The following is a 21161-nucleotide window of genomic DNA, read 5'->3' on the forward strand; positions in this document are numbered from 1 at the left end:
ACCCAACAGCTTTAATTTATATAGAGAAAAAGTAATTCATTTGGAGACTATTTCTAAATAGCCAAAAGATGTTTGGTGTGGTTTTAAATGTTCACTTATTTTTTTTTCCCTCTGGGATGAACAGGTAAACTTTGATTAAAAAAATACCCAAAGCTGTGGAAATCTAAAACAATGATACATGAATCTTTAAAGTTAGGTGTATGACATTATATCAACTAATATCTGAAAATTTAGATATGTATTTCTTTTCCCAAGTAATTTTGACTGTATCAGTTAGCTATGGTGAAGAGAAGTACGTCAAAATAATCAGTGGTTGCTATAGGAGACGTTAAATATTCTAGGAAATCAATACACCAGAAAGAAGATGAGAAGTGTTCAAGAAACTCATCATCAATATACAGATATCCATAGTGGCTTCATCAATCCAGTCAAATGTACACCGATTTTGCAAGTAAACTTAAAACCAAAAATCATCTCCACCACTGCTTCTAGTACTTGCTCTTTCCCTGCCCTTTAATCGAAGCATCTCCATGATGCTCCGGGCATAGACATCTCTCAAGTTAACACTGATATAGGAGTCAGTGGCAATGTTCTTGGTAAGCTTCTTGAGAGCTTCACGCTGTCTCACGGCTGCTTCCTTGAGTTTCAAGGTGAAGTAGCAAGCAGAGAAGCGATCATTAATAATGGCAATAGGCAAGGCCAAGACAAGGATTCCTGACAGGATACACATGAAGGCCACGATTTTGCCTGTGGTGGTGTCTGGCCTAATGTCCCCATATCCTACTGTAGTCATTGATGTTGTGGCCCACCACCATGCACAAGGAACACTTGTGAAGGTTGTGTCAGGAATGCTTTGCTCTGCAAAGTATTCTATGGTAGAAAATATAGAAATTCCTACAGATAGAAACAGGAGCAGTAGGCCAACTTCTTCATAGCACTGGGTGATTGTCATCCCAAGTGAGCGCAATCCTGCAAGAGAAGAGCAGCTGTCAGGCTCGAGCATCCTTCTGCTTTCCTTCTCTCCTTCCCCTCTCCCTTCTTGCAATCCACCCACAAACATGTTCTGCATAACTAATATGCTGAGCAATGTTCTGGAGATACAATGAAGACGTCATTATGACCTCTGTATTCGGGAAGCTTATAGTCTTGATGGTGGGGCCAGGTTTGAAGGATAAAGAGAAATGTAGCTACATTCATGAATTCACTTGGTAATTATTGAGTTTATGCTGTTTATGCTTTTATTTTTTTCATGTAAAAAATGAATCTGAAATATAGAGAGAGGTGTCTTATAGCAGTTTGTCATTTGATGGAATCAAAGTTTTTGGCAGGTATGTATGTGGAGCGCTCCTATAATCAAAGCTGCTTTCCAATGTATCATTTCAGTACGTCTTTTTTTTATCATCATTTTGATGTTGTTCTAATACATTTTTTCCTTTTTTTTTCTTACTCATGGTAAAGATTAGTGGAATGAGATGCTCCATAGAAAGGAGGGGTAGATTCCATGGCAATGAAGTGGAAAAGCAGGAGTACACTGGTGACAACACAGCCGTCAAATGTATACCCAGAACACACTCTTACCAGTGTACAGGAAGATTCTAGAGTTCCCAGAATACTTATTAAATTCCGGTCCTTATCTCCTTTAACCATAGGATAGCACTGGTTTCCTGTAAGAAGATACAACTGAGCAACATATTCTTTCATTGCCAAAGTTTTGAAGTTTTCTCTTCAAATTTTGAGATATTTTATTCTTATCATCACCTACTTTTTTAATATTTATTTATTTATTTATTTATTATGTATACAATATTCTGTCAGTGTGTGTGCCTGCAGGCCAGAAGAGGGCACCAGACCTCATTACATATGGTTGTGAGCCACCATGTGGTTGCCGGGAATTGAACTCAGGACCTTTGGGAGAGCAGACAGTTCTCTTAACCGCTGAGCCATCTCTCCAGCCCCATCATCACCTAGTTTTAAAGAACAATGTACATAAACTTGCGAGTTTAACTTCAAAAAAAAAAAAAAACCTCCAGAGTCACCTTGTAATACCTCATTAGAAAATTGTCTCTAATGCGTTGATATGGAATGACAGTTAAGAAATTATTTGACATACGTACAGTGTTTAGAACAACTGATTACACTTAAAGGTAAAATATCATCCATATAACTAAATTTAGTTACCCCTCAAAAGTACCACGTGACAGCTTTTGTCCCTGTTGTGTCATTTGGCAGATATGGAGTTTGACATTAACAGGGCTGGTGTACCTCGAACAAAGCTACAAACCCTGCATTTATACCAAGACTGTCAGGGATTCTAACCATTATTATACAACACCTCCCAATGAATGTTTCAAATATGTAAGAACTTATGATATTTGTGGCCATATTTTCTAAATGCTCTCCTTGACATAAAGCTATAAAGTATTCACGCATTCATCGTACACTTTAAATAAATTAAGGTTTTGCTAATACCTTTATACTTGCTTTAGAACTGAGAAAACTTTTGAGGAGGTGACACTGTTGAAATTACTATTATTATTTCGCTTTTTCTTTCTTTTGGGAAAAACGTAGCTCTCAGTGTTTTATAAATTGAATCCCGGGAAGAGTTTATAAATACTCAAAGAAAGCATCCCATTATCTGTGTCAGGAAACAAAGAATGTTACTTGTAAAAGTTCTTGGAAACCCCATCATCAGATCCCTGGTGTGTAAGGCTAGCTAGGAAAACACATGACTAGAATTTTGTAGGGTGAGTCTTAATTACAGAGAGGTAGAAAAAGAAATTGCAGGTTAATTTCTTCCTACATTAATAGGCAGGCGTAGCTACCATGACCCTTACTGCGGTCATGCAGAGGTGTATTTGTGGACATTGATGGCAGCATCCTTTGTAAATACACTTGTTTGTGTGTACATACATTTGTATTATATTATTATGCATACTGCCCAATCTTTCTCAAAAATACATATGACTTCCAAATTATGTAGCTCAAAACTAATTGCATACACATTAAAGTGCAAGATCCAGAAAGTAGTACATATACTAAAATTTTACCTTAGGACAGGTGGGGTTGAGAATTTACATTTGAACAAACTCATGGGAATATTCTGTTTTCTTTAAAATTATGCCTGTAATAACCCAACAATATTCAGTAGTCACAAAACCAACTACTGAGCACCATTAATTTCAGATCATAAAGAATTCTCTTTAATTGCTCTAAATTTAATTTAATTTCCATTGGCATTGGTTGTAATTTTCAAGGGCAAGTTAATGTGTGTGTGTGTGTGTGTGTGTGTGTGTGTGTGTGTGTGTGGTGTGAGAAGAAAGAGAGAGAGAGGTGTATTTTTTCTAGGGAATGCTCATTTGATTTTTCAAAGTTTAAGAAAATTCTCAAATACCAAGTAAGGCATTTAGTTACTAATTTTTTTCTTCCAAAGCAAATAATCCTATTTTTTTTAATAAAAAACTAGAGGAAGGCCATCAAAACCTGGCCATCTCTTGTCTGCAGTGACTAAGAAAGTCTCTTCTCTCCAGTCAAGAACAAAATTCTATATATTTATTTTTTTTGGAAATAGAAAACAAAATAACTTATGGCATATATATATAGTATATAATTTATTTGTATGCCATTTATGTATGCTTCATGTTTGACCTTTGAGAAGAATGTCTTAATGTATATATGTATCTATATGGCATTGTATTATATTAAACTGAAGGTAAAAGATGACCAGATTGTTCCACAATCCTTGTAGACAGAAAGTCTGTGAGAGATAGCTGTGTACCTTGAAGATTTTGCTTTCTAGTACTTTTTAAGAGTGAGGGGTGGATAAGAATGGAAGGTGGTGATGTTCTCATTTACATAATTTCTTTTGTTTGTTTGACTATTTTGGGGGAGGGTTTCAAGATGGGCTTTCTCATTACAACAGTCTTGACTGTCCTGTAACTCACTTTGTAGACCAAGTTGGCCACGAACTCACAGAGATCTGCCTGAAGCAAAGAGAAATGAAATATGAATACCTGTAGAATGCCTTCCCAGTTTCAGCATGCGCAGAGCCCTGAGGAGCCTCAAAACCTGGACCAAACGCCCCACGTTTTCCAGCTCCTGTGTGGTGTGGCTGCCACTCAGACTTTCTACCAGAAGAGTTATGTAGAAGGGCAAGATCGCAAGGAGGTCTATGATGTTCGGCACCTTCCTCAGGAAGCGGCACCTGTCCTTCACACACAGGAAACGCAGGAGGAATTCCCCGGTGAACCAGCTTATACACACGTATTCCAAGATCTCCAACAGCTGGAGGTTGAGCCAACTTAGCTCAGCTGACATCAGGGCCATGTTGACGATGGACACTGCCACAAAAATGATGGAGATTACTCCGAAGATCCTGGCTGCTGTGGAAGACCCAGGTTTCTCCAGGATATCCCAGAGCTTTTGGCGGACAGTGGGACAAGGTCCTTGTGAGAAGTCCTGCTCACTCTCATGTTGGCTCTCCTGGTCATCCGTGTCCTTCTTAAAGTCAAGCGTCTCACTCAGCTCCTTTCTCCTGAAGTATCTTTCAGGGAAGACAACTTTGTGATTAATTTAAAAAAAAAAAAACACATATAGAAAGACAAAAGAATTAAGTTTGACAGAGAGGTCACACTTACACAGGGATAAAAATATAGAAATATATATTCATATTTTATCCAGGGTGGTCCCTGCCAGATTTCCCGTTTTGTAAATGACAGTTTCTTAGTAGAAATTTATGCAAATAGGATTTATTCATAACCAATTTTGGATTAATGAATTTTTGTGACTTAATTTTTGGTGACAAGAACATCTGTTTGCCACTGGAACATTTGTGTGTATAAAAGAAAAATATCCCTGAAGGAGTAATAATAGTCACAGGTCAACAGGAAGTCACTGTCAGAGCCTATATCTTTAAAGGCCAGAGGAGGTCCTTCAAGCAAGTTTTTCACAGATAAATTCTGATTTGATGGCAATAAACCGAAATCTTTCATTCCTATGTATCATTTGAAGCATTTTTTTTTTCTGACTCAGCTAAATTAATTACCAGATACTTACTTAAAGCCTGATTAGCCTGGGCTTTCACAAGAAATCAGAATGTTAATTTCTGGAAGAAACGGTACAAGAAGTTTCTTTGCTGTTGTTTCTGTTTTTGCCTTTAACGTTCAACGCACAAGTTGACTTTAGGATTGACTTTTAGTCTTATGCAAACCCCTTAGCCTCCAGTCAAGAGGCAGACAGACCTATTGACAAGGCTCTGGAGTAGGCAAGTTTACACAAAGCCTCAAGCCTTCGCCTGTGCTTTCTTCTTAGCCCGACTCCTGACTTCCCACCCAGCTGCCGCGCCCTGCCCTGTGGGTACCTGTCCCTGCAGCAGGAGTCGATGCTGAGTTCGTCGATGCCCCAATACTGGATCTCCTGAAGAAAGGAGAGAGCGCACAGCTGCTCCATGACGTGCAGGCGACCAGTGCGGTAATAGTGCAGGACATAGCGGAATGCCTGTGAGCTCCGGTCGAAGAAGTACTCGTTGTCCACAGGGTTGGCATCATCACAAAGCTCCAGGGGGCTGGGAGCCGCAGCCAGGGCTCCTAGGCGGCGGTAGGAGGCCACCACCACGGCCAGTTTGCCCAGCCGCGTGTGCGGGAAGCAGGACAGAGCCTGCTGCGAGAGCACGAAGCGGCTGCCGCCCACGTTGACCGTGAGGCAGTCCCCCAGAGCCAAGGGTTCCCCTTCGCCCTCGCTGCAGAATACGCTGGAGTCCAGCGAGGTCAGCGAGCCGCTGTCCAGCGACGAGGAATCTAGCAGCGGCCGGTTGCGGGGTGACAGATCCATCCCGACCACCTGAGTCTGAGGGCACCACCAAGTTGGGAAGGCTCTGGATCAACGCTCGGATTCCCGCGAGGGCGGTGGCACGGCCCCTCCTGGCGACAGGGATCTCCCAGGCTCCCGAGGGAGAGGCCTCCCACTTGCGCACCCCGACTCTCTCCACCCCCCAGCTTGATGGCTGGTGTCGCTAGGGAGCTGCGAGTGCGCGGTAGAGCGAGGAGGCTGGGAGAGCAAGAGTGGTCGCGCGCGCAGAGGGAGCCCTTGGTCATGCAATCAGGTGTCGTCCAGGAAGGAAACAGCCAGGACACAAGCTATGTCCCGGTGGCGGTGGCTCTTCCTAGATACAGGCACAGCCTTCTTTCAACTTCGTAATTGAGACCCCACACTGTGTATGGATAGTATAGCTGGCGATTCTGATGGAGGAGCTGGCAGGGGGGCGACGCGAAGATCTGGAGGGCCGAAGCAGAGAGGAGGACTCTGTCAGGTGCCTGGGAAGCGGGATGGTGACCCTCGCTTTTATCCAGTTGCAGGCGAAAAGTTGTGAAACTGGTGGCGACAGCAGGATCTGAGTTCTAACTCTAGGATTTATAACGTCCCTCTTCTATTGCAAGGGGTTCACTCTGTGATGTTCTCTAGAGCTGTGAACACGTGGGGGGGGCATGTCTGGGGTGCCCGACTCAAGATTTCCTCCCACTTCTCTCTGGTTCCCATCTGTCTTTCATGCTAGATGTTCTTCCCTCCTCCCTTAGGTTTTGAGCTCCTACTTCAATAAAAAGGCTAGTTATTATTTTTGTTTTTTAGTTGAAGTTCCAGTGGGCAGTGGGTCATTATGAACTGAGGGGCTCCAGTCTGCTGGGTGCCCTTGAGCACGGAGAACACTGCACACTTCTTAAGTTTTCTCAGAAGAGTCATTCTGGGCGCATTCTCCAACACAAAGGCGAGCTCTCACTTAAGGAAAAGGAGGAAGGCAGAAAGACAAGGAATAGAACAAGCGTGGGCTGAGGCGAGGGTTTAAATAACAGCGACCCCACGGTTAAAGGAGAAGCCAAGTTCAAGAGAGCAGGTGAGATCAGCTGAGTGCCTACTGGCCCCTTAGAGCAGTCCCCCCCCCCCCCCGCGCCCGCCAACCTGTTGGACCCAGGGCCTGGTAGAGTAGGGAAGGAAGGACAGTGACTCACCTGTAACTTCTGGCACACCTGGGAGTTGTTCAGCCAGTATAGCTGGTAATGTAACCTTCTTTAGTCCTTCTGGTCTACGTCTACACTTGAGAATTCTGACTTCACCATCCAGGAAGGGAAGCTGCACAGGGCTCAGATCATAGCTTGCATTTGCTGCTTCACTCTGCCTGCACCAGCATCCTGGCTCCTGGCCTCAGGATTCTGCTGAGAGTTACACCCCTGCCCTTGTGCAGGGCTCCGCTGGAACCTGCACCCCCGAGGTGGTCAGTTCCTTAAAGAAGAATAGAAGGTGAGGAAGGAGGGAGACTAGTCCCAGGGAGGAAAGGCGTGCTCACTGACGCTGAATATTGCACCTATCTGAGGATGCTTCAAGAATCGTTGTATTTGATTTTCATTCCTCACCATCTGTGTCTATAAAATGTTCCAACGTCTCCAAACTGGTGAAGGGCTGTAAAGCAGGGTTAGGACAGTTATATTCTACTTCCCAAACATGGATAAGGATTTATCATTATATCTAACAACCAGTTATGCTCAGTATTTTCCAGTATTCGCTAGGGAATGTGAACCAGTCTCTCTCTCTCTCTCTCTCTCTCTCTCTCTCTCTCTCTCTCTCTCTCTCTCTCTCTCTCTTCATTATTATTTATTTTGTGGACCTGAGTGCCTCAGCAAGACATCCAGTTTTAATAAAGAAGACTAAACATTTACTGGCAGCTTATTTTATACCATGACATTTTGTAGACTCTCTACCAGGGCCACATCTTGTTTAGTCCTAACAACACAATGAGATACCCATGTACTCATTAATTGAAGAAGAAATGGAGACAGGGAGGTTGAGTGTTTCAATACATATTCAAGCATAGCCCTAAATGGGCTGCCTCTGGAAGTTAAATGTGGAGATGATGTTTTTTTTTGTTGCTTTTCATATAAATTGAAGTTGGATGATTTTTTGCTTTATGTTTCCAATGAAGAGCCAGCATTCACGATGTCCTGGGCCTTATTTTAAGTGCTTAACAGATGCTGGGAAGGAAACGGGTAGAATTCCTTTTTGTGACTCTTTCAGCTAACCAGTGAGCAAAATTGAACACATTCTTTTAACGCTGGTATTTCTAGGTGATGGTTCTATTAGTAGCTCTCGCTTTGGTTAACTTTTACCTCTCTAAAGAGCTCTTTCAAGCAGAAAATACGCAGACTGATTATCCCAGGAAGCATTATCATTTATGTTTAGATACTGTGTTGTTGGTCCTTTTATACTGAGGATAAAATTCATCTCAATCATAGATGAGTTAGGTACTGAGAGAGCAAAAGGTTCACAGCTCTGTTAAGCCATATGGTCAGTAGTTAAGGTCTACACTAACTTCACAGATCGTAGTAAGGAAACAGGTAAATTTTTACAGAATTACTTTAGGTAAGGAAGGGGAGAAGGCTTTTGGGTGGCACTGCCAGATCCCTGACCCTCAGCTGTGATGAGTGGTGTTCTATGGAAGGAATTATAATAATAACAACAGCCATCTTTGGGAGTATGAGGCTGTGGTTCTGTGGATAAGAACTTTTGTTGTGCAACAACAAGGACCTGAGTTTAAATTTCTAGAACCCATATAAAAACCCGTGTGGTGGCCTGTTTTCAACTCCAGTGCTATACAGGGGCAAAGAAATGAAGATGGTTTTTGGAGCTCAGTGGACTCCAGTGTAAATCTGGGTTCAATAGATCTCTCTCAAGGGAATAATAAGCTGAAGGGTGATAGAGCAGGACACACCCCAAGCTCTTTTCTGGTCTTTTGTCTGTGCAGGCACATGAACAAACACACATAAGCATATACATCACATATATGCTACCGATACACACATATGAATTGTGACTTTTTAAGCGTAAAGCCCTTTGCTTAAAATGTATCTGAATTCTTAAAGTGCTCATATAGACTAGCGTTGTCATCATGACATACTTCAAATTGTCTCTTTAGTGACAATTGTGAAAATAAATGTTAAAATTTATTAATTAATAAATGTTGAAAGTTTTATACTACCATAAAATAAAATCATTTTTTTGATTTTGAAAAATAATATTATTCATATTATTCTTTACTCAGTTTATCTGGAATCCTTTTTGGGGGATAGACTATGATATTTCTGTGAAATTACTCTTGATAGTAATGTTTCAAAATAATGATAGCACACAGACATGACCTTAAATCTTTGAAGTTTTATTTAAGAAAATATATATTCACTATTAATTTATATCCCAAACATTTTTTTGTTAGATTTTTTTCTTTAAAAAAATATCAATCCAAATTCCTACTCCTTCCCCTCCTCCCATTCCCTCCATCTACCCTCTGATGCCACCCCCTCCAATCCTAAGAGAGGGAAAGGCACCTTGCCCTGTAGAAAGTTCATGGCCTTCCCCACTACATCTAGGCTGAGCAGGGTATATATCCAAAGAGAATAGGATCCCCAAAAGCCAGTAAATGCAGCAGAGACAAATCCCAGTGTCACTGCCAGTGGCCCCTCAGTCTATCTCAGCCATACAGCTGTCAACCACATTCAGAGGGACTAACTAGCTTGGTCCTATGCTTGTTTTTTCCCAGTTCAGCTGGAGTTGGTGAGCTCCCATTAGCTCAGGTAAACTGTTTCAGCTGATGAACCCTTCATGGTCTTGACCTCTTTGCTCATATTCTCATTCCTTCTACTCTTCAAATGAACCTTGGGAGCTCAGTCTAGTACTCCGATATAGGACTCTGCCTCTGTTTCCATCTGTTGCTGGATGAAGGTACTATGGTGATATTTAAGACAATCATCAATCTGAATACAGGGCAATGCCAGTTTGAGCACCCTCTCCACTATTGCCTATAATCCACTAGGATGGCCCCAGCTAAGACCCTGTATCCCAAATCTTTTTTATAATTAGATAAGTTTTTATAATTAGATAAGGTGATTTGATGAGGAAGTAGTTTGAATAAACAGCTTAAAAGAATTTAACTTAGGAAAATTCTACTTTTTGATTCTTACCCCCATCAATATAGGCTCATGTGTTTGCATACAATTCTCTTAAATTTAATTATTCATTAACAAAGGAGACGGCATTTCATGTGGTGCGGGCATCACTTTGCTGTTGCTTTCTCGTGGGTTGACGGTCAGGTGAGTCAGTTGCGTGGATATTTAAGAATGCCTTGGCGTATGGATGAGATGATTTTGCTCCCTTCCTCCTCAGCACTGGGATGTGTTCAAAGGGAATAGAATCTGCTGACTTCTATGTATTCATCTTTCATGTGCCTTCTAGGTGCTTGGAATAAATCCTCCCAACTGTATGACAGCCCACTCTAAGGCAGAATTTAGCTTAATGTGGGCTTGTTCTGGATTCCTGCCAAGGGGAGGCAATTATCTTTGGAAGTACCCAGGAGCTCGTTTTCATAGCCTCGTCTGCTACAGAGATAGCAGAATGCACTGACAATGGTGGCGATGACAAGGCTATCATGATACGCATAGCTACTACCTTAATGTGTTCAGTTCATGTTCTGTCTTCTATTGACTGCACAGCCTTAACAAGTTGCCTCGTTTTCCTCGTCTGTTAAACAGGAGCCGGGAGTGTACTTTATGCTACTGTTTTCAAATTAAATGAGATAAAATGCTTCCTGTAGTTCCATTTTTTTCTTCTTGTTTTTATGAAAGTTTTTAAAATACATTTTTTTATTTTTTCTAATCATAATATTATTGTATTATTTTATCCTCCCCTTCTCTCTAAAACCTCCTGTGTACCCACATTTTCAATAGTTTAGGAGTTTTTTTTCTAATATCTATCCTTTATATGTCAGTAAGTATTTACTATGTGATAGGCACCACACTAAGAACTTGACATCTTGCATCACTATTTTACCACAGAACCTTTCAGAACAGATAATTGTATATGTTACAGATATAAAAGAAAGAGACCATTAAAATAATTTCCCATGTGTCGCATAGACTGATGATATTGATTTGACTTTGTTTGTTCAATTGAAAGCTTGTAGTATTTGAAAAGGCATGCTATAAAATGACACCTTAATAAGCAGGAATCAGTGGGAATCTCTTTACAAACAATTTTAAAAGGAAATATTTACTTTTATGCTCCACACAAGTAAGACATTGACCATGTCTTATAGATAACGGCCAAAATAGTGCCTGTTAATTTCACAGCTTAATAATGGACTTTTCCCCTCTAAACAGGCTAGATGGAAAAGCCTGATTGGCCATTTTATGATTTTCTTTACGGCACTATGATCTTCAGAAGACATACATCAAATTTTTCTGGATTATCCAGAACGTGTCGAGTAGGCACTTACTCTTCACTGATTAACTTCTGTAATTACCCCTAAATTAAACTTTTATAAACAAGATTTAGAAGTTGTGGTGCAGAAGCAGTACAAGTGCTGTGCCCCTCATACTCATGAGCTGTTAATTGAACCCAACGTTGAGCTTCAGTATTCCAATTAAGATCTTAAAATTCCCTTTCGCTTATCCTCCTCTTCCTTCCCCTGTTCTTTCTTCCATTTTCCCTCCTCCTCCTTTTGAAATAGGATTTCTCTGTGTAGCTCTCCTGTGCCAAAACTTGCTCTGTAGACCAGACTGGTATCAAGCTCAGAGGTCTGCTAGGAGTTAGGTCATCCTCCTGTAAGTAAATGCAAGTGTATGGACAACACAAATTAGGCATTTTCTTTTCTTTTGGGGAGGGATGTTCATAAGTGTGGGGGCAGACCTGTGATGACTGGGAAGTGTGATCAGAGTGCATGATGGGAGATTCCTAAGTAGTCAATAAAAATAATATGTTAGAAAAAGCCTTTTACTCAGCTTTTTTGAATTCTCTTTCTCTGTTGAAAGATCAAGAACCATTAAGAACTGTACTTCTCTTGAATGTATGTAGTTTATTGATATTAATAGTAAAATTTTATGTAGTCTATCTATTCCTTATTTAATCTAATATTTTATCTCATTATCAAGGAACTCAGCAAAGTTAAAATTTCACCCAGGAATTATAAGAAACATCTGCACTCTCTTATATTATGAAGGTTTTCTCATACTGTGTTTCTTTTGTTTCCCCGCAGGCTACTCATAGTTGAGTGGTTTATTGGCTGGCAATTATCCTTAGAAATTTATTTCTATAACCTGATGTTAGAGTCATAAACACTATATATGTATATATTTTTGTGTGCCATATATTTTATGTTTCACACACATTATATGCAGTACTATAGATACATGCAACATAAACACTAGAAATTGACAATACAGTGATGTTTAGAGTGACTACTAAGTAGAGCACGTTGTCATTACTTTGTGCAAGAGCTAGTAGGAAATCAGAAGAAACATATGAATCAATAGAGATACATGAAGATATATAAAGAGACATGAAATTCCTTCTTTAAAAATGGGTATTTGTTGTGGTCTAGTGTTCTCTTAGATAACATCTTCACAGAATTTGAACATGATATAATTAAATAAAATATCAAGTAACTTTTTAGGTGCATATACTGAAATATATGGCTAAATGTTTTTGTTAACTGCATATGACACTATTTTGAATAACTTATTTTAATATCTAAGAGCATTATCTTATTTTTAGCCCATAGAATTTTGTTAAGTAAATTGCACAGAAATGGAATGGTCACAGTTTTCTATATATTCAGTCAGTGCCTTTTACACTCAGCTCTGTATTCCACATTTTTGTGTCTTCTCACTGTAACAAAGAATGGAAATATGGAGTTGGTAAGGTTTAATTATCTTTATTTTTTTTGAAATTATAATTGTATCTCTTACCTAGTCTTTCCCCTTTCCTCCATCAAACCTTCCCAAACCTTCCTTGCTCTCTTTCAAATTTATGGTCCCCTTTTTATTAATTGTTGTTACATGCATGTAAATATTCATTTATGTGTGTGTATTTCTAAATATAACCTTCTCTGTTTGTATAATGTTCCTTCTATGTATGTTTTCATGGTTGACCTTTTGGTATTAGATAAGCAGTTGGTGTGCTCTTCCCTGTAGAAGAATATTCTTTCTGATTGCAGCATTACTTAGTTGCCTTTAGTTCTTTGTGATTGGTTGACGTCTTGTGGTCTTTCTCCTGTCCACGTTGGCCTATTTATTAGTGTCCTTGCTTACCTCATGTGCAGTAGTCATGGCCTGAGACTTCATGAATGTAGCCTCTTAAAATACTAGGAGGCAGTCTCAGAGCAAACTCTGTGATCTACTCGCCCTAACAATCCTTCTACTCCATTTTCCAAAATGTTCCTAGAGCCTTTGGTACATTTTTGAGACAAGATCTTACACTCTAGTCCAAATTTATTTCCAGCTCAAAGTAATCCTCCTGCTTCAGCCTCCCAAATGCTAGAGTTTCAGGCATGAGTAACAATGATCAGCACATACTAATATACTAATCTTATTGATTTAGAAATCAAGCAAACAAGGAAGAAAGGAAGAAAGAAAGAAAGAAAGAATGAAAGAGAAAAATTTGGGGTGAATTCATTTGTTCCAGTATATATTTTCTCTACACAGTAGAGAAAATTGTAATGGTAGCAACTGAATGTATAATTTGTCATTCTTCCAACATGGGAAACACAAGGAGCCATATGGCCTCCCTCACCATTGCATCTGATTGACATCTCAGTTTTAGACATGGCCTCACAGTTCTCCCACAAACAGATTTCCCGGAAATCTAAAAGAGTAGGAATCCAGGGGGAAGTCAACGCATTACAAATTTGTCATATCTGTTCTCATCTTTGTTTGATCAAATTTATCTTCTTTAGTAAGCAGCTGAAGATGGTTTATTTTTATAATAGCAGACAGCTTTATTATGGCTTAAAATAAAAAATCATGGACATGAAGGCAAGGACCCCCTTCTCCCCAAATCTGTCAGTGACAAATAGCTCAGGAGTGAGACAGAAGGCCTCTTGAACCCTTTTAAGAATGTGCATTTATCTGCGGATACCCTAGTTTTTACAGACCTAGCACAGTGATCGAAAGCTGTTACTTTGTGATTACAATGACTTTTTTTCCCCTAGGAAATGGTTTCACAAAGCTTATACAACGGTTTAGGGTAAAAATAAATGGTTTGTGAAAAAACGGAAACTTATTAATCCAGGAAAGCCACTGGTGGGATTGTGTAAGTGTGTGTGCATGTGTGTGTGTATGCATAGGTGTATGTTTGTGTGTGTTATGATTGAAAGCAACATTAGAGAGGGTATAGTGGAGAGAATAATTATATAAATGTCCCTTTTCTAAATATTGCGAAATATTGTCAAAGAATAAGCAATGAAAATGCGACTTTCAACCCATCTGTTAAAGAGTGCAAATAAATAGTAATTTTGAAATTAATTTAGGAAATTGTTAATTTTGTAAGATTGTTGGGAGCCACGCAGCCTAATTTCAGATGAGTATATGATTACCTGTCCACTAGGGTTCCATGGGGCAAGGCACCTGTGCAAGTAGACTCTAATTTGTCAAGGACTAGTAGTTCCATGGTTCATGCAGCTTTCAGGCTCTCTTCTCTCTCATTATACAGGTAATTCGTTGTGTGATTTTTCGTTTTACTTTGTCGGTCACACATGCAACAGCTGTATGTAATTTTCCTTGGAAATTCTGTTCCTTTTAAAATATTCCCTAAGATTCAACATGGGGCTAATGTTTTTCAAATCTCTTATCTAGAATTACCTAACTACCACTCCTAATCCTGGGAGAGACAGATAGGTACCTATGAGAAAACAACAGTTGGAACATTAACCATGTCTCTCTAATAGTTCCGGAAAGGAAGGTAGGGCATGCATGTACAGAATAAGGAAAAAGCCTCAGGAATACACATAGTGCCAATTGTTGAGAGTAAATTCCCTGGGCACCAATCATATAGAATTAATAAAAGGATCTAGTATATTCTGATGGGAATAATGCAATAGAAAACATGGGATGGATAGATCCATCTTTGCCATATATAGCAATACTGGCGGAAGAAGTTACGGTATAGTGAGATGGGAAAAGAGTGCTCTGTCAAAGTCTGCCTTTTACAGAGAGATTGAGACATGAAACCCTCTTGTAGAAAAGGGAACTGTATAAAAATATGCCTCACAGACATGAACTAGTAGTCTGGGTTTGAATATTGTTGTCCTTAAAGCACTGTGCTCATGTCTATTACTTTTTAACTTTGTAGCCACAGAGGGCCTAGTTTGGTCCTATGCAGGCTCCCCTGCGATCAGTCTGGAATCAGTATGATCCCACTGACTCAGGTCAGCTCTTTCTGTGGGTATCCCCATTATTGACTTGACCTCTTTGCTTATATTATTGCTCCTCCCTCTCTTTGACTGGTGTCTGGAAGCGTGGACTAGTGCTTAGCTGTGGATCTCTGCATCTGCTTCCATCAGTCGCTGGATGAAGGTTCTATGATGACAATTAAGGTAGTCATCAATCTGATTACAGAGAAAGGCCAGCTCAGGCACCCTTTTCACTATTGCTTTGGGTCTTAGCTGAGGTCATCCTTAGGGATTCCTGGAAATTTCCCTAATGCCAGGATTTATGCTCTCTCAATAATAGCTCTCTCAATCAAAATATCTCTTTTCTTGCTCTCCCTCTCTGTTCTTTCCCCATATCAACCATCCTGCACACTCATGCCACAAGGACATTTGCTCAATTGTGTTCTTAGCAGCATTATTCATAATAGCTGGAACCTGGAAACAACCCAGATGCCCTTCTACGTAAGAATGGATAAAGAAAATGTGATACATTTACACAATGAAATACTACTCAGCAGTTAAAAACAATGGGTTATTGAAATTTTCAGGCAAATGTATGGAACTAGAAGAAACCATCCTAAGTGAGGTAAGCCAGACCCAGAAAGACAAACATGCTATGTACTCACTTACAAGTGGATATTAGATACAAAACAAAGGTTAACCAGCCTATAGCCTATGACCCTAGGGAAGCTAGGTAACAAGAAGAACTCTAAGAATGACATACATGGAACCCCTGAGAAGGGGAAATAGACAAGATCTCCTGAGATAATTGGAAGCAGGGGTAGGGGTAGGGGTAAGGGAGAATGCAAGGGAATGTTGAGGGTAGAAGGGGAGGGAGGAGGAGAACATGATGTATTTCTTAAAGTAAAAAAAAAAGAAGCCAATAATAAAACTGTTCATGTAACCCTGGTAAGAAATATAACTTTGTTTAAGTATAAAAATAAAGGTGGCTTGAGCCATTCAGGGTCATTTGTGTGCAATCAACTTGGTGGTCAGAAGTTTTCCTTGCCTCAATGCTCCTTTCCTGTCTCGGGGCCTGACCCTAGCGTAAGATGAACAAGACTTAGAATGCATCAAGAGAGCTATATCAGTACCATCTAGGCACAGGGAAAAAACAATGTGTAGGAACAACTGAAACTTACAACTGTCACAAATATTTCAAAGACTAGGGATAGCACAGCACACTTTGAGAATTCTACCCCAGGGTTATATGTAGGTTTACAGCTGAAAGAGTAAGCATCTGTGTTTACATCTGGTCAGGAATTAAGCAAGTGTGGGAATTTTCAATGTTTTTTAGTAAGGTTTCAGTTGCATGTCTTTTGCACTGCTTGTGACTTAGATGCCTATAAACATGTGAAAGTGAACACATTTTACTCATGCAGGGGAATGTAATTAGTAGATCCCTAGTTCATCCCTGATTTCTTCTAAATTCCTTCACCATACAAACTCGTTCTTTATTGTGGAGCCCGGGGTGTGGGGAGTTGGAGAGATGACTCAGAGGTTGAGAACACATATTGCTCTTGTAGAGAACCCGTGTGTGATTCCTAGCACAAATGGCAACTAGAAACCTTCTGGAGTTACAGGGAATCCAATTCCCTCTTGCCTCCGTGGACAATGCCTTCATGCAGTGCACAGCCTTATGTGCAGGTAGGATACTCATACACATAAAATAAAAATGTTTAAAAATAGTTTTTGTGGACTCTGGGATTAAGCCTAGTATTTGAACATACTGGGAAAGTATTGTATGACTCTGTTACAAACTCGGCCCTCTTTTACTTTGAGACCAGGCATCTCCCGCTTTCCCAGACTGTCCTTGATCTTACTGTGGTGTTCTGAATGAGAAATGTTCCCCATAGGCTTGGGTATTTGAACACTAGTTTCCTGGTAGATGGCACTGTTTGGCGGATTTTAGGAGGTCTTGTTAGATGCCACCGAGGGTAAGCTTTGAGGGTAAATAGTGTTGTCTAATTCCAGCTTCCCTCTATCTTTCATGCTTCAAATGGATACTGTGACATCTTCACAAGCTCATATAAAATTTAAGCTCCGATAAACTCCTTTAAATATGTTGTCTAGGTCATGGTGTTTTACCATAGCAGTAGAAAAGTAACTATGACACTAACTGCAGTCCAGAGAGGCCTTGAGTTTATGATCCGCTTCCAGAGCAAACTGGGGTTATAGATTTGTATCTGTAGGCTTGCGTAAACCTTTCTATTAGTACAGCTGGGAAAACTAAATCTACTGCAGTGAGTTAGTTAAACCTTTTTGTATAATGCATGGGAAATTTGTCCAGTTTGGACACAAAATGTCCAGTTTGTCAATTTTATGCAGTCTTTGACCTTTCTAAAAATTCCCAGGTTATAATGAAGGCAAAATTATTCTATTTCTTCTAAGATATGTGACTATTTTACTGGCTAGTAGCAGGGATTCCTGAACTAATGATGACAATGATTGGTCCACATCCCTTTCTATTTAGGCTATAACAGCTTTACCACATTTTCCCATCTTCTCATCTTTGTCTCTCCTCATCGTAGAAGAGGGGGCTCTAACTTATCTTTCTCAGATTTACCTGTAATCAGCCACTGTACTGCAGCAAAATAATCATAGCTCCACGTTGGCAGTGACTCACCATGGAGCACCTGTTCCAACTTGAAGCTTTTCACTAATACGTATGGAAGCAACAACTCCTATATTACTGTGTAGGCAGAGATTGCTTTTTCATTTCTGGCTGCCCACACTTGAAATTATTTCACAGAAACTATTAATTAAATTATTGCTTGGTTAATAGCTTAGGTGTCTTTCTGGTTAGCTTTTATATCTTAAATTAACCCATTTCTATTCATTTCTGCCTCACCACTAAGTCTGTCTCCTCCAGTGGCTACATAGCATCTCTCTGACTCTGCTTTCTTTCTTCCAGCTATCAGATTAGTTTTATCCACCTTTATCTTAGGCAAAAGCAGCTTCTTTATTAACCAATGATAAAAAACATAATCACAGCATACAGAAGGAAATCCCACATTAGCTCTCCTTTTCTGTCTAAATAAAAAGAAAGGTTTTAGCTTTAACATAGAAAAACTACATATAATAAAATAGGTACCAAGCAAGAATTATAGTTAAAATATTTACACCTATTTCATCTTTTATCATAACTAAGAAAAACTATAACTTTCTGTTCTCCAACTTCGTCAAAGACCACAGAAGAAGAGAACATTACCTAAGTTAACAGTCATAGCGTACAAAGGGGAATCCCACACCATTACTGTCTACCCTGTAGCATGCAACACCTGACCGTACGCCACACATTTCCTTTCTCCTTGTTTCTACTTCTGGTTTCTCTAGGCTCTACCATGACATTTAAGCAATTTGCATCATATAACACTCATTTCTACCTAAAAGTCTTCAAACCCTCTTTAACTGCATACAGAATAAAATCTAAATGTCTTTGCATGACCGGCAAGTCTTCCGCCCTTTCCAGTGACTTCTCCCACATCTCATTTGTGCGTACACAGACTGCATCTCCAACTGCTGTTGCCCGTCTTCTATGTCTTCCTTAGCATCAGTGTGGGGCGAGGAGTGTGGGCTTGCAGCTCTTTATACTCACCAGTCTCCAGTAGAGCCATGTGCAGCCTCAGGACAGTGGTCTCATTTCTTATTATACACCACTTTATTCTCAGGGACAAATTTAGGGTTTAATACATAACTTACATCTAACAAATGTTTACTAGTTGTGTAAACATATATTATCTTACCATGATACTGTAAAATATAAAAAGTTCCCAAGCTCTAAATTAGAAATACATTCATGTATAAATAAAAATGTTTGTGTTATTCAAGTTTCTATACGTTTCCTATAAATTAAAACTTGAGCTGATACTGTTGCCTTCTTGTAGATGGATTGATATTAGGACTGATTTCAGGGTATCCTTCTAGAATACTTTTTTAAAGATGTGACATATTATCTCTGTCTGGTAATACTGGCTTGGATGATACCTATGAGTTCTAGACACAGGTTTTATACGTCCTGTTTCCAGGGAGAATATACTGAGGTTAATCTTCTTTGTCTTTTTTTTAACCTTTTATGGAAAAATATATTTTTCCTCATATAATATGCCCTGATTGTGGTTTTCCCTCTCTCTACTCCTCCAAGTTTCCACCCATCTTTCTTTCCAGATGGATCAACTCCCTTTCTGTCTCTTTTAAGGAAACAAACAAATAAGATAAAGTAAAATATAATATAATAAGAAAATCTAACATAAAATATAAAAAATAACCAAATTTAACACATTGCAATTGAAAAAAAACCCAAAGAAACAGAAGAAAAACTTCTAAAAGAAGGCACAAGACTAAGAGACCCACTCATTCACAGTCAGGAATCCCATAAGAACACTAAGCTGGAAGCCAAAATAAGTATGTAGAGGACCCGAGGCAGAGTCATTCAGGCCCTGTGCATGCTGCCTCTGTCTCTGTAAGTTTATATGAACTTTGACGACATTGGATTTTAGGGCCTTCTCTTTGTATTCTCCATCCTCTCTGGCTCTTAAGTTCATTCTGCCTTCTTCTCTTGAGGGTTCCCTGAGATCTAAGGGAAAGAATTTGATGGCTACATCCTGTGCAAGGCAGAGTATTGCTTTCACATACTGAAAAAAAAAAACGATTTGTGTTTGGTGGAAGAGTTATTCAACACCTTAAACATGTATTCAGTTAAGTGGTGTGTGTGTGTGTGTGTGTGTGTGTGTGTGTGTGTATGTGCGCGCATGTGTTTAGGCTTACATGAGTTTATGTGTGTCATGTGCATGCTCGAGTCTTTGGAGGCCAGAAGAGTGCATCAGATTCCTGAAATAGAAGTTATACACAGTTGTGACCAATCATTTTGGTGCTGGGAAACAAACCAGCATTTTGTGCAAGAGTAGCAAGGGCTTTTAACCACTGAGCTTTCTTACTGGGCTCTAAATTTAACACTTTGACCTAGTCAATCAGTTACCCAGATACTTACTGGGATTGTGCTAGATCATCAAATACAGTCCTTTACTTTTAGTTGAGTTGAATTTTGGCATGTCTTTTCTGATTAATGTCAGTGGACCATTAATAAATAGCCATCTACTTCTTAGTTTTGTGTTGAGCATGGTATGTTCCTGGCATAGGGCTCTTTACTATGAAATGTTCTTTATTTCCCATGAGAGGAAAAATCGCCATCCATAGATATATTTGACACATGCACTTTAGAATATAAATGATTTTACTGTTCACATACTGTTCTAGGGTAACATTAAAATTATTATCATGTGAGAACCATGGACATAAGCTATTTTCTATTTTTTTCTACTTTATGTGGTGTACCCCACTCAATTCTTGCAACCATATGTTGTGGTTACAATAAAAAATAGACACCTACGATCATGTATCTGAACACTCAGTTCCAAGATAGTGGTGTTGCTTCAAAAAGTTATGTAATGTTTTATTTTTAATTAATTAATTAAGTAATTTTTGTTTTCTCTTTTTCAATTTTTTTTTACTAAAAATTTACTTTTCATTTTTGCATACCAACCCCAAGTCACAAATTTTAATTATATGCATCACATATGTAATTTGGTCCTAATACAGTTTGTGATATGAAAACAATACATAAAGCATACAAATAACTATGGTTCAAATACCCTAAATTGCTGCTAGAAAGTCTCTTTAAAGGGCTGGAGAGATGGCTCTCCGGTTAAGAGCATTGCCTACTCTTCCAAAGGTCCTGAGTTCAATTCCCAGCAACCGCATGGTAGCTCACAACCATCTGTAATGAGGTTGGGTGCCCTCTTCTGGCCTGCAGGCATACACCCAAAAAGAATATTGTATACATAATAAAAATAAAAAATAAATATTTTTTTTTTTTTTATTTTTTTGAAGGTCTTCACTTTGTTTTATTCTTTTTTTTTTTCCT

General features: G+C 39.3%; 1 protein-coding gene across 1 annotated transcript; it reads right to left on the reverse strand.

Annotated features, from left to right (window-relative positions):
• Positions 1-457: 457 nt before the first annotated feature.
• On the reverse strand, positions 458-5826 carry Kcnv1 (potassium voltage-gated channel modifier subfamily V member 1). Its single transcript, XM_050163463.1, has 3 exons — positions 5357-5826; positions 4011-4540; positions 458-969 (listed from the first exon to the last, which is right to left on the reverse strand). Exons 1-3 carry the CDS (start codon positions 5824-5826, stop codon positions 458-460), a joined length of 1512 nt encoding a protein of 503 aa, XP_050019420.1.
• Positions 5827-21161: the final 15335 nt, after the last annotated feature.

Source organism: Alexandromys fortis, unplaced genomic scaffold, assembly GCF_014885135.2.
Source record: "Alexandromys fortis isolate MF-2015 unplaced genomic scaffold, M_Fortis_MF-2015_v1.1 scaffold_17, whole genome shotgun sequence".
In the NCBI taxonomy this organism is placed as follows: domain Eukaryota; kingdom Metazoa; phylum Chordata; class Mammalia; order Rodentia; family Cricetidae; genus Alexandromys; species Alexandromys fortis.

Bases quoted from the DNA above. Each gene is read 5' to 3' on its own strand.
- Kcnv1 (XM_050163463.1), bottom strand. From the start codon at position 5,826: ATGGATCTGTCACCCCGCAACCGGCCGCTGCTAGATTCCTCGTCGCTG. The intron at 4,541-5,356 runs GTACCCACAGGG...CTTCCCTGAAAG, and splicing joins GACTCCTGCTGCAGGGACAG to ATACTTCAGGAGAAAGGAGC. The intron at 970-4,010 runs GTATTCATATTT...CTTCTCTTGCAG, and splicing joins ACTGGGAAGGCATTCTACAG to GATTGCGCTCACTTGGGATG.